This window comes from Peromyscus californicus, unplaced genomic scaffold, assembly GCF_007827085.1.
Source record: "Peromyscus californicus insignis strain IS unplaced genomic scaffold, ASM782708v3 Scaffold_5__1_contigs__length_169319896, whole genome shotgun sequence".
Taxonomy (NCBI): domain Eukaryota; kingdom Metazoa; phylum Chordata; class Mammalia; order Rodentia; family Cricetidae; genus Peromyscus; species Peromyscus californicus.
Genome location: NW_026294573.1, coordinates 148,703,367 through 148,718,150, shown reverse-complemented (window position 1 = coordinate 148,718,150; position 14,784 = coordinate 148,703,367). Strand labels below are relative to the sequence as shown.

General features: G+C 35.4%; 1 protein-coding gene across 2 annotated transcripts in view; it reads right to left on the bottom strand.

Moving 5' to 3' along the window:
• Positions 1-14,784, bottom strand: part of Triqk (triple QxxK/R motif containing) — a 68,115-nt gene that overhangs the window by 21,631 nt on the left and 31,700 nt on the right. Inside the window, exon 2 of one of the 2 annotated variants that reach the window (XM_052717613.1) lies at positions 2,005-2,086. In XM_052717613.1, the coding sequence (XP_052573573.1) occupies positions 2,005-2,065 (61 nt within the window). In that variant the 5' untranslated portion in view covers positions 2,066-2,086. The remainder of the gene's footprint in view (positions 1-2,004; positions 2,087-14,784) is intronic. The other variant, XM_052717614.1, reaches the window with a different exon arrangement.

The window sequence follows — 14,784 nt, the reverse complement described above, 5'->3', positions numbered from 1 at the left end:
GAATGTTAGAGAAATGTGGCTAGTGGAAGGCCAGCTCATGAAGTTTCAAACAACAAATGATCTGTCTGGAATGGGCTAGAGGCCACACAAGTTGCATTCTGGCAAAGATTCTTACTGCAGTCTGCCGACAGCCTGATAACTTGAGTCAATTGAACTAAGAAGTCATATGTGTATATATATATATATATATATATATATATATATATATATATATATATATGTCAAAAATAAATGAAAAAAAGTCATGAATTTGAAATACAGCAAGGGGGGATATATAGGAAATTTTAGAGGGGGCAAAGGAAGGAGGAAATTATGTATGTAGCTATTTGCTTTTTTTCTTTTTTCACTATTTGGTTCTTTTGGCTTTGTACTTTGGGGGCCCACCATCCAGCTCCCAAATAAATACAGGAGCCTTATTTTTCCTTATGAATGCCCTCCCTTAGCTTGGCTTATTTCTAACCAGCTTTTCTTAACTTAAATTATCCTATCTACCTTTTGCCTCTGGGCTTTTACCTTTCTCTATTCTGTATACCTTTCTCTACTTCTTACTCCATGCCTTGCTGGGTAGCTGGGTGGTTGACCCCTGATGTCCTCCTCCTCCTCTTCTCATTCCCAGATTTCTCCTCCTATTTATTCCCTCTGCCCGCCAGCCCTGCCTAGCCTTTCTCCTGCCTCGCTATTGGCCATTCAGCTCTTTATTAGACCAATCAGGTATTTTAATCAGGCACAATAACACAGCTTCACAGAGTTAAAAAAATGCAAAGTAAAAGAATGCAACACATCTTTGCAAATGTTCCACAGCATAAACAAATGCAACACATCTTCAACTAATATTCCACAACAGATGTAATTATAGTATAACCTAAAAAAGAAAAGAATAAAAAAAAGAAGTAATGGGTATCTTTGGTTGCTACACAAGTTGAAGGACAGGAATGGGGATATGTAAGTCAAACAGAAACAAGTTGCAGCATCTAAAGATCTAATATGAGCTACATTTAATAACATTGTGCCATGTACAACAGAAAATTGATGAGTAGATTTTAGGTGGATTTATCCATTATGTGGAATAATGTATATTTTAATTGACTTTTTGATAGTGAAATATATTGACGTGTGTATGTGTACATATAAATATATGTAGATTTTAAATAGTTATTAATTAATTACTTTTTTCTTTAAAAAAGAATGAATAGAGGTAAAGAGTAGAGGAAGAGAGTGTTATGTTAAGAAGTGGAAGTTTTCATTTAGTGTCTAATTTCTACTTTATTACACTTTCTTTAAAGACTGTGGCCCTAGGCTACAAACATTCTGAAATCTCAGGTCTTCCTTCATGCTCTACCTAACCAGTGCATGTGTATTCTGTAGACAAGCACGTCATGTGTACTAACAGAGAAAGCATGCATCAAAGCAGGCTGCTTCTTGTCTGTCTCTGTGCTGTCTTCTCTCTACATGGCCACCTTCCCCAGGGACACTGTCCTAGGATCTACAGATACACATGGGATCTTATCACCAGAGTCTTGCATCTCCTCTCTCAGAAGACTTCACTTATGCCTCCTGGAAAGATCTTCCTCGTCTTTCTAAGTTCAGTTCTACATATGGCATTTATATTTTATTCAGTATATTTTAATGTTCTATTCTGAAATAATTAAATCACTGTCATTGTGAGGCAACAGAATTAAATTAAAATTAAATTAAATTTAAAGGACTAATTTATTAAATAATAATATGTAAAATACTATAAAACAGCATCTATTCCTAAAAATAATAATAATTTTGGTTTTATTCCATCGATAAAATCACAAAAGCACTGGAAAAAGCCAATAACATGAAGTCTATTATTTGCTAGGAGGCAGGGTTATATTTGCTTTTCCTCCTAATAACCTATAAGGTATTTCTTTAGTCTTACACTTTTGTGAGTCACATATATTACAGAAAATGTATTCCTTAATCGACATACATGACTGTCTTTTCCTTTATTTCCATTCACAAAAGTACCTGGCTTACCAATTTGCTTTCTGTACTGATCGACAGGAAGTTTTGTAGTGGAAGAGTCTTTTCTACCCATCTTTGATCTCCAAAATATCTGCTAAAAAGAAAGAAAACAATTATAATCAAACACTTTTTAAAAAACTACTTGAAAACTCCCCCAAAAGTTCCTTAAGATCATTTTTTTAAACAGTGGGTAAAATGCTGCTGACTTAACTTCAATTAGATATCTACAAAGAAAACAAAACTTTCAAATAAACAATCAGATATACAATTACTGGTGATAAAATCTCCACATATTTATTCTAGGTTACTTTAATTTCATCAAGAACTAAGCTTGGTTAAACCAGAGTGTTGGATAATAGTATCTGTAAATGGCAAATTTCTTTATAGTTATCCACTGTGTTACATTAAAACAGAAAGGCTAAAAGTATGTGAGTTGGACAGTTGGAATTTTGTGTTGAAATGCCTCACAAATGTAGCCAAGATGGGTGGGTTTAGGCTCTGCTCTGCTCCTTGTAATATAACAGCAGAAAGCACTTCCATGTATTATTATTCTCGCTTTTTCAGTATGTGCTACTTGATATAATCCTCAAATCAGTTTTCAAATTCTATTTTTATTAAATTTAACCATTGCACCAGAAACTATACTCTTCTCATCAAATCTACACTCACTGTTTCTTATTTTCACAGCTAGACTATATTTCCTAGCTTGAATTAAAAATATGTAATTAAGTTCTTGATCTAGGAGTCTGAAAGTATCATTTTCAAATTAAGTATGAAAAACTGCCAAGCATGACCACGTATTCTCTTCCTTTCCATCTAATGTATTGGAATATAAATGAGCCCCCAGACAAATTTGGGAGGTCCCATTTGTAGAAACATGATCATCCAAGGGATAGAGGAAATACTTTTAATAATTTGTCATCCTTGAGAAAAGAATTAAATTCTCTTGTGAGTTACTAGATACTTGTGGGCCGTATTTACTGAAGTCACAAACGTTTAATAATGCAAATATTGGTTGCTGGAAGTTGTCCCCCACTCCTTTTACTGTAGTTCTATGTGAAAAACATATGGTCAAGCAGGACGTCAGTTTAGGATTAAAACTATAAAGGTCTCCTATTATTGTTACATATATATGCACAAATATGTAAATACAATCTGTCTTGTCTGTTTACTGTGGCTTGAGCATATTCGGTTTCAGGACTGCCTACTTTGTGCTAGGTACCAATTAGGTGATGCATCCCTGGAAGAAGCTAACCCTCCCTCCCTGAGCAGTCATTAGGGGCCTGTAGATCTTTGTGGAGGGGAGGGAGGAGAGGAAGCAGAGAAGTTATATAATTAGATTTTAATTAAAAATAATAAATAAAAATATATAAAGACAGGAATTCTAAGAACTTGGGGTTAAAGAGGCTGGAAAAGCTAACTTCTGAAATGTATATAGGAAGAAAAAATCAAAAATATTTGAAGAGCAAAGTTCAGTTAAGACTTCTCTCCTGAGAGACAGCAGGGAGAGAAAAAGGGGGAAGAGAGGGATACAGAGATGGTGAGGGTGGAATCAGAGAGCAGAGGATGAGCAATACTGGTGCCCTGAATCGAATCACTTTAGGTTACTGCAGAGTAGAAATGAGTGGATGACAAACAGAAGTCTAGAGTCCCAAAGAATAGACAAAAAGCATATGGAATTATATCGAGAAAAGAAACTGGCAAAATTACAGGCACATGGAACTACCTGTGAGTGGTAAGGAAGTTAGCAAAAGATGAGGAAATTATTTTGTAAGGAAGCAGAAATTTTATGTAAAGGAGTAGGGAATGAAAACAATGCCAGGTCTTCGCCCCCTGAACGAGCTGATGTTGTACCACGGACGGCTAGTGTGCACTGTGATGTCTGCTTCGTGCTGAAGGAGGAGACATCCAGAGGCGGCAATCACAGAGAGCAACTCACAGAGGAGTTCCTCTAAAACGATCATGATTGATTCAACAACACATTTCTATGGGTGATACTACAAAAGGCAGTGGTAACAGAAGTTTCATAGTCTGGAAACCTCAAGGAGCTCAGATCAGAATTTGAGACAGGACAATCTCTGCTAGTTTCTCAGGTTTGGACTGGATTAATAAAAGGGGAGCTCTTTCAGGCTCTAAATAAACTGATGGGGTTTTTCCTAACAAACTTTATTAAGGGTTCTCAGATACCAAGTACATCTGAAGCCTGTTCAAGTTCAACTACATTCTTTACATATCCTCACAGCCAACAATCATCTTATTCAACACAGCGAAACATCCCCAAAGTAACAACTTACCCAGGTGTAAGAAAATTATAAGCTCATCTAAAAGCTTATTTTTATAATAATATCAGATTGATGGTATAACAAAATCTAAGAATGTAAAATATCTCTGACAACAGAAAGTCAAGTGAATTAAGTCTCTACCTCTAATAAACCATGGGGTTATTACATCTAAGATGACACATTCTTAAAGTTTTCTAAATGAAACTAAAATATCACCTAATCCTATATAGTCTGACTTATTATAAATCAAAACATTAAAAATAGTTCTGTCAAGACAAGCTGTAAATAATGTCAATAGGTATAATGTATTCATATAGCAGTTCTATTTTGCATCGTGTTTGCATTTATTAATAGTAAAGTGGAGTCATTATTTTAATCTTAATTGTGTGGAGCTTGAAGATGTATCCATATCAAGAGAGAAGTCAGTTTACATGAATAAAACACAAGATAATATTCTTCCTTTAATATAGATTTTTTTTTCCTCATGGAATATGTTTAAGTTAAACACATAAAACACAGCCAACTGCTAAGTCTGTGTGCCAAATGGCTATTATTTACACTAACCTTGTCTTCCTTGTCATTATACTACCCTTCTCTTCCTGGTCATTTAACAAAAGTAACACTTACAAGGCAAGTATTATATCAATCCATTACTTGTAGTAATAAAAAACAGTATCTTTTGATTAAAAGAAATTGAACCTTATTCATTTTTTCATAACATTATACCAAAAAGTTAAAAATCTAAATGGTCATAAGTGTCTGTAGGCTGTAAACAAATATGATAAATATATATGTGTATGTGTGTGTGTGTGTGTGTGTGTGTGTGTGTGTGTGTAGATATATGCATATGTACATATATATATATATATATATATATATATATATATATATAATTGTTTTAGATAAAAACCAAAGGAATTTCAAAGATCTGGACAAAAGACAAAAAATTGGCTTTCAATTATGTTTCTAATTATTTCAGTGATTGATAATAATACTTGATGAGAATTTCAAAAATTCAACATTCTTCTTTTGTTTGAAATAGTTCTATTCCTTCAGCAAAAGAAAAAACGTATTCTACCAAATGGTGAGTAAAAAAATAAAAGAAACCTACAAAACATTTTTAACATGACTTAATTTTGTTAGGAGAAACAAACAGAAAATAGTGAAAAGCATTTTACTTTACTAATAAGTGCATTGATTCTGTTTGATGTGATCTAAAGACATGCCCATTCGTCTGTAGGGCACCAACTGTCAATGCTTCAATCATCTAGAAATTTGAAAACATTCTTTGCTCTTCAAAGCTTTGCAGCAATCATCATTCATTTTTATTGCTTTGATGACATGATAGCAAACTCCTAAGAAATCCAGGGAGACATTAGCACATTCAGACATGACTTCGAATAAGGCAGCTATTTGCATATGAGATCAGCCACAATTTAAAATGCGTTGTGATAGAGAATAACAGATTTATATTAGCGTGTACAATACCAACATCATATTCACAATTTAATTCCATAGAGACTATGTCTCATCACCTTCTTTTATAAAGAACACTGCTTTCCCTGAGGAGGTAACTTGCTCTGACACCCAACTCAACTAAAATATGGATTAATAAGCTGCTATTTATTATTTATGTATTTTGCTGTAGGAACAATTTCAGATTAAGTCATCAGAGAACTTTTTAACGTTCCTGAAACTTGATAACATGTTTAAGGAAGAAAGAATACTAATATTATTCAAAATTTAGATTACATATTGAAATAATTCATAATTAAAATTTTAGTTAATTAAACTTTACATTCTAGAACTTTTAAGCCCGAAGATGGTATTACTCTTTAGAAATGCTTTCTTAACCTGCACTAAACAGCAATTTCTGTCCTATGTATGTTTAAACATACTTTGTGTTATTTAGTGGAGTTGGAGACATGGCTCAGTGGTTAAGGGGACATAGTCTCTTGCGGAGGACCTCAGTCTGGTTTCTAGCACCTATGCTGTACAGCTCACAGCTTTCTGTACCTCCAGCTCCAGGGACATCGGATGCTCCTGACCTTCCTGGGCACTGGCATTCACATGCACATATCCACTCTCACTTTCACATGCACATATCCACTCTCACTTTCACTCACACAAAATGAACCTTTAAAAAGGAAAGTATTCATATGGTCAATCACATAGAAACAATGTTGTTTTGCTCAACTATACATTTTTATAAAGCCCAGAAAGAATAAATGTAAAAGTAGGAAACCCAAAGCCTTTGTATATGCCTCTTCTTCCAGAAAAAAAAAATTAAATCCAGATTGTAACATTCAAATTCATATCAAAATATAGGTTAGTAAAATATTTAACCTTTGGCCAGGGAAAAGATAATTATTTTAGTGCTTGTGACTAAAAGAAAGACCCTAACCTATGAAAATTCTTCATTAGACATCAAATTATAATTAAACAGAAAAGACAGTAAATCTAAAATAATTTTTTTAAAAAGTCACAAAAATAGAGCATCATGCAGGATCCAATGGTGATTATGGATGATATTTCTTCTTGATTGTATGACACATTCACTTTTTCCAGAGTATTCAAAAACTTGACAATGCAGTTAATATATCTGAGTCTTCTGAATGATGACAAGGCTTTTTTTAGGTAAAGAAAAAAAATCCAATTTCATCACTTGTTTCCTATTTATATTCTACTGTGCTACCAAACTTGGTTTTATTTGAACAAACAAAACAACATAAAAACAGTGATTCACATAGCCTAGACTGACCATGAATTCACTATGTAGTCAAGGCTGGCCTTGAAACTTTGACATTTCTATTTCTTCTTCCACATGTTGAGATTAGAGACATGCTAGACCAAGCCTGGCTCACATTACCTTTGAGTTCCATGATGGCAACTAGCTCATTCATTTTCATGGATCTACTCAAGCTCTAAAATTTGTTTTAAAAATATTTTCAATACATCTTTACTTGTTAAACTCGTTTTTAATAATAAATACCAGGGTCATTTCCATTGAAAAAAAATCATTCAGACCTTGCCTAAATGGCACTATCTATGATTCAGGTTTCTAGAGATGATTCTCCATATGTAGAAACATGATAACAAATACACAATTTGAAAATCTATTAGTGTAAAGCAGACAATGTGCATTATTATGACCTATATTTAGTATTATGCTAAATAATGTTAATGACTTAATCAATTAACAAATTTTGTTAATATTAATTGATAACATCCTTATACATTCTCTCATATACTTTAAATCATCTTGAGATTAGTTCATATCTTTATAATAATGTAAATTATATGTACATATTTATTGAACTTTGAGAAAAATAATAACAAGAAAAATGTCTATGTGTGTTCAGTACAGAAACTATTTCTATGTGCTTTTGGCTGAAACTATGAATGTATAAGCCTTGGATATTATACACTTGGATACAGAGGGCTTGCTGCATTGATACAATTCATTAGAATAAGAAGGAGGCTCTGGAATAATAGTACTTTTAATTATCAGAGTAGTCAGAATAATCAGTTCACCTTATTTTTCCCTAACTGATTTAGCTTACAATTACAAAATATATCTCAAAATGTTGAGTATGTGAAAAGATGATTTCTAAAATTCCAATCACTTGCAAACATTGATACAGAAACTTATAAGAAAAATAACTACAGAATAACAATTTTTATAAACCCAAGAAGTCATGTTCTAGGAAATGTATCTTAGTTGTGGGACTCTTCAACTAAATTATAAAACTAAAATAAATACAGTACCAATGAGTAGAATAAGAACTACTGTGTTTTCTTATGAGAAATAAGACAAAACAGAATGCAAAAGTTGTATGATCTTTCACATCATACTCAGTTGAAGCCAATCATAGACATAAAGGAAATAGCCAAAGCAATAAATGCACCAGGCCAAAAGAGATTCTATTTATGACCCATGGAAGCAATGCTGCTTAAAGAGGTTACAAATAGCATAAACCATATAAGATAGAAAAAAAAAGAGGTGAACAGTATGACAAAAATAAAAGAGGTGAAAGATACTGGATATAATAATCATCATAAACTACCCCTTTAACTAATATCGATTAAAAAGTTATCACATACTCAACAATACATCCAAGAAGTGAGGTTTGACAGCAAATAAGAAAGAGGGTTTGGTAGACCATGTTCACTGTGAAATATGAAGAATGTTATAAGCTACTTGTGAAAAGGAAGGTGGGGATTCAGGCAATTGGAGAGTCAGAAACTGGTTGCTTTGGAGGACTGTAGACTTTTGAGAAGAAAACAGACTTGGGGAGTGGTACCCCAAAAAACATGAATTTGGTGACCATAAGTCACTGGGCTATATTATGACACATAATACATTTCTTTTGGCATTCTCAACTGCTTAATGCTAATGTAGAGAAAGTGTGATAGAGTAGAGTTCAGATTTTCCAGGATGGGCACAGCAGAAAGAACAAAGAAAACAGAGGTGTAGGGACCATAAAGAGGAGCCAAGTGACACCCTCTGGGTCTAGCTACAGAAGGATTGTTGGTAGAGTACAGAGTTAATCAGAATATATTGGTAGATGCATCTGTAGACACTAAAGCTCTTGTGAGATGATAAGCCAATCTCTGGAGTTAAAAGCAACTAAATGTTTGAACTAAATGTCCTTTTTATTAATGAAGAACTGAAAATCTGAGAATGTGTGGTGACTGATTATTGAGATGGAGTCAACTATGGCCAATAGTAGCCAAAGTGGTAGACAACATATGGCAAATACATAGAGGAACTGAGAGACAGAATAAAGTTTCATTATGAATGTAAATAGTGAAGGGGCCTGGATATAGCTACATGTAAGCTTGAACACAAACTCTGAATTGAGAAGACTACAGAAGGATGGAGATGACCACAGATAATAAAAAGGAAGGTTGAAAGAATAACAGTCAAGTGTAATAAACAAATTAGCTGGAATTTTTGTTTGACTTTTCTTGCTTGTTTTAATCTATATTAAAAAGTAAATGATATAGGAGTAAAAATATGGAATTATCCACATGTTAATTATAGATGAGCTTAGTGGCACAAAGGACTTTAATAACCAAACTCTAGAAGTAGGAATTCAAGGTCAGTCTTGAGGCCAGGCTAGGCTACTAAAATAATGCCCCAAACAAAAACAAAAAGTCTATGTGAAAATGATATCGACTATGAGAATCTGGTTAAATGAAAATAGGTGAAAATGACATGCTTAAGGATGGAACGATTTCAAGAATGTAATATCAGGGGTTTATACGGGACATGAATATTCATAGGAGGACATATGACCAAATGGGTCATACTGAAAAGTGAGTAAAATAAACAAATGTGTCCCATCCTGAATTAGGTTTATCTCAAGACTCTAGAGAATACTGGGACCTTTCAAGAGTTATCTGGGGGCTGGGGAAAATGGGGAAATCCAATCCTGGGAAAGGTTAGCTACACAGAAGTCAGCCCCTCAGAGGAAATCTTGGGTATCCAGGAGCAGGGACATCATAAACCAGGACAGACTAAAGGCTCTAGGTCAGCAATTATCAAAATGTCTGTCCATCCTTCATTTATTATCCATCAAGAAGTAGTTCCTACTAAGTCAGCCCTGATGAAGCAGAATCTCGCTGACTAAGATTCACAGAGCTTCAGTGCTATATCACTTTTAGACCTCCAAGTAATTGGTGTAAGCATCAAATCTGATGACCACTACTTCTTCTTTAACAAGCTCACAGGTAAATTCTTCTACATGCTATCATTTGCAAAACTCTTAGATGAAAGCATGAGGCTTGACAGGGGACTGTGATGCCCTTCAGCCTCTTTGTTGGATGGAAAGCTGCTTGGGCAGCAGGACTAAATTATTAAGGCTTTTAATTTTGATAGGCTTTCTGATGCAACAGGAACTCATCAAAGGGTTTTTGTGCAGTAAGGAAACCAAATTCAATAGGTTTTTACTACCTTTTTACTACCATTACTTAGACTGGGAAGTTAGAAGATAATTAATAGAATTGAGAAGTAGCACAGAGCTAAGAAAATTCCAAAGGCAATCCACCATAGGAGCAGCACACAGAAACAAAGTGATATTTATGAATTGGCTGTTTAGAATTGGGAAACAGCCTAGATGGGTCTATGAGGCAGAACAACTGATAACAGCAATAATTCTCAACCTTGAGTATAGCTCATTAAAATACAGAGTCCAAGGCCACACTCACTCCTTAGAGATACTCAGTAAGGCTGGGGGGAGGGGCCAAGTATATTCAACAAGCACCTACTCCTTGCCAGAGTTTTCAAATGTAACTAGTCATGGACTGTGCTTGCCAAAATATTATGCTACACAGATGGTAACACCACCAACAGAAATAAGTAATATAGGAGAAGGATACTGTGCTGACCGTGGGGAGAGTTTTAAACCCCGCTGATAAAAAATGTATAACTACCACAAGGAAACAATGGACTTGATTTTTCTCAAACCTAACAGAACTGGCTGTTTCAAAATAACTGTATCAGAAATCCTTCAGTCCCCACCAAAAGATATCCACAAATACTTTGCTTACTTTTCTTTTGATGCCTTTTAATGCACAGATTGTTGTAGCATCTGGACACATGACATACTTGAAAACAACACATTAAATTTATACTGCCCAGAATAGACAGAAAGCTGCCTTGTGGGTGTCATTAATAACATTCTTTATGAGGGAGGTTGATGCTGCATTACCTGTGACCCATTAAATAATTTTTATAATTCTAAACTTTGCAAAAATATAGCAGGAGTAGGCACTACAAATCTGAAATGCCATATAAGGAAGACAACGTGTAATAAGTGACCATTTTCCCAAACATGAAGTAGCCATTAGAAATCAATAAACCTTCACTGGAGAAAGCAAAGAATGAACTTCAAATAATTTCTTGTACTATATTTTCAAAGGAGATAGGTTATTTAACTACAAATTGTCTAGGTTACTCATATGAACTTGTGGTTATCAAGCTGAAGTCATCAATTGTGCTGGGGAGATTGCTCAGTGAATAACAGTGCTTGTAAAAGCAAGAAGGCCTGAGTTCTAATATCCAACATGAATATAAAAAAAGCATGGCCACATATGCCTGTAATCCAAAGAATGGGAGGCAGAAACTGGCAGATCCCAGGAGCTTGCTAGCCAGCCATTATTATTCCTAGGATTATTAATCCTAGCCAAAATTGCAAGCAACAGATTCAGAAAGAATAACACACACGATAGTCTCCTCTACTCATCAAATGTACATGCTGGAAGGGGACATGTGTGGGGACACCTGTGCTCATACACCACTCCTCAAACACACATACACTATGTTTCTAAAGGTGTAACTATGCTTCCAAAGGTGTACATATGCCTAATAAAAAGAATTCAAGCATTTACAAAAGGGAAAAGAAAATCTTTAATCAAACAAATTATACTATCCTTTAAATAAAGGTTACTTTTCATGTAAATTGTTCTTTTAAATAAGTTTCTAAAGGGGACTAGGAAATGGTTCAGGTTGAGAGCACTGGCTGCTCTCCCAAATGACTAGGATTCAGTTCCAAGCACCACAAAGTGGCTCATAATCATCTGTAACTCCAGTTATAGGGGATCCAACACCCTCTCCTAACCTCTCCTACCATCAGCATCAAGCATTCACCGGCACACATTTTAATAAAATAATGCAAATATATTTATTTTAGTTGCTAAAGGTTCAAATAATATGAAATGAAAAATAAAAATGCATCTTGGTTTCACTATAGTGCTGAATTAAGAAGGCATACAAATAAAACTACAAAATAAACAGACTTACACCATACTATCATAAAATTCATGAGGTAGACAGCTTGGACCACTGCATAGAAGTGCTTAGCGAGGCAAGCAGAATGAGAAGTAAGACTGGATATTGATTTAGGGACACTGTGGTGGTTTGAATGAGAATGACTCCTATAGGTTCATTTATTTGTATACTTGGTCCTCAGTTGTTGGGACTTTTGGGAAGCATCAGGAAGTATGACCCTGTTGGAGGAGGTATGTTACTGGGCATAGGCTCTAAAGTTTCAAAAAGCCCATACAATTCCCAGTTAGCTCTCTCTGCCTCATGCTTGTGTATCAGAATGGATGCTTTCAGCTATTACTCCAGTGCCACACCTGCCTGCTTGTTGCTATGTTCCCTACCATAATGGTCATGGACTCTAAACTTCTAGAACTGTGAGTCCCCATATTAAATACTGACCTACTTAAGTTCCTTTGGTCATAATGTCTCTTCATATCAAGAGAAAAGTAACTAAAGCAGACTCTAAGGTTAAGCAAGGCAGGGTAATGTCCACCATAGCTACTAAATAACAGTTCAGATCCTAACAACACAAAGAGTAATTGAAACCAGGGCTATAGAAACAAGTCCGAACCTAGAGTTCCCCATATTTATAATCCTTTTAAGTTCCTTTAAAAGATGTATATGAAACCCATATTATTCATTTGATAGCAAATGTTGGTTCCAAAGGAAAAAGGAAAGCAATAAGCCATAGATGTGGCCATCTCAGATGGAATTTTCTCTTTTTCCATAATTCTTGAGTAAGCAGATGTGATGGTTATGCGTTCGTTGTAATTTGACAGAGACTAGAATCATCTGAGAGGTGAACTCTGGGCATGCTGGTAGGGGTCATCTTGATCACACCAGTTGATACAGAGAAGCCAACTTCAGTGGGTAAGACCATCTACTGCTTGGGAACTGGACTGTATGTGTGGCACTGTATGCAGGGCACTGGTAAGCAAGCACTCATTCCAATTTCCTGATGGTGGATGTGATGCAGCTAGTTGTTTGAGGCATGTTCCTTTAATTTCCCACTCTGATCTACAACTGTGGGCCAAAGTGGATCCTGTCTCACTTGAGTTGCTGTTCTTGGGGTGCCTCATCTCAATAGAAAAAAGTAAAAACCCAAGACAGCAGACATATCCATTTATCATGATTCTACATGAACTTAACATCTTAGGCTCTAACATAATATCAGCAAACTTTAATGATTGAATGTTTACAATGGGTACTGAAAAGATGGCTCAGCGTTTAGAGTATATTCTGCTCTTGCTAAGAACTGGAGTTCAGCTCTCTGTGCCCACATCAGGCAGCTCACAACAACCCTCTTCTGGATGGGCACTGTACTTATATGTACACAAAGTTCCTCCCCTCTCCCCAATTCCCTTAACAATTAAAAACATAATAAATCTTTTAAAAAAGTTTTTGATACATTTCTCTAAAACAAGGTTAGGAAAATACACTTAGCAAGATATTTCTAAATATGTTTCCCATGCAGATGAAATTTTCTAATAGATTCTAAATCTATAAGAACCACTACTTTTAACCAACTTTCATTAATTAAAACAGCTGATGGAAACTGACTTCAGGAGATTGGCCCACCAGAATGTAAGCACTGATGGGTGAATCTCAAATAGACAAGGCCCCAAAGGCTTCGGCTCCAGAACGTCTCTTGCTACTGCTGTGCCTTTACGTGTTTACCACTGCCATTATTCCTCTGGTGTCTCAAATGGTGTGAATGGGTGTGGGGAGATCCCCACTACCTTTAATGGAGTGTGATTATCTCATGGAAATGTCTTGTTCTACTGAGCATTTCTTTTACCTGCAGATTATTATGAAGATGATTTCCTCTTAAGCCATACTGTTTTATTAAGATCAATCCACACGAGTCTATTAAATGGGAAACAGAATTTATTAAGATATAAATTGAGAAAATACAGTCATGATTACAGAACGGAGGGAGTAGACAGCAGAAGTCATTCTCTGATCTGACCAGAAGTGAATCTACCTCATAGCCAGGAGCCAGGAAAAGGGGCTGTTACCCTTCTCCAGCTCCGGTCAAGTACCACCACAGGAAGCATCACCTCTTTTGGGCTGTATAACCCAGGATTATGGACAGAGCAAATACCACTACAAGGTTTAAAGAGAATTTTGATGATTGAGAGTTTCCAATAAATATAGTAAGAGATTATGATAGGGGTTAGTTTACTGGGAAAATTAATCTAAGTAAAGGCAGGATATGGTGTTGCCCCTGCCCCTGATAAATCAGGGGCTTCAGAGGACAGAAAATACGAACAAGGAAGTGTTGTACAGCTCGGACTTATGAGTTTCTCTTGAAAAGCCATATAGACCGTGGCTTAGGTTAATGATTAAGGAAAACAATTGAGTCCCAGAATCTAGGCTAGCTCAAGTTCTTTTTTTTTTTTTTTTTGGTTTTCTGAGACAGGGTTTCTCTGTGTTGCTTTGTACCTTTCCTGGAACTCACTCTGTAGCCCAGGCTGGCCTCGAACTGAAAGAGATCCACCTGCCTCTGCCTCCCGAGTGCTGGGATTAAAGGTATAAGCCACCACCTCCCGGCTGTTAGTTCAAGTTCTTTTAACCTTAATGTTGAGAGCTGTGTTCAGGGGTTTTGGTGTGCATCGTAGTTAAAACAAAGCTTTAAATATGACTTAAGGTTACGGTAAAAAAGAAATTTAATGGCTT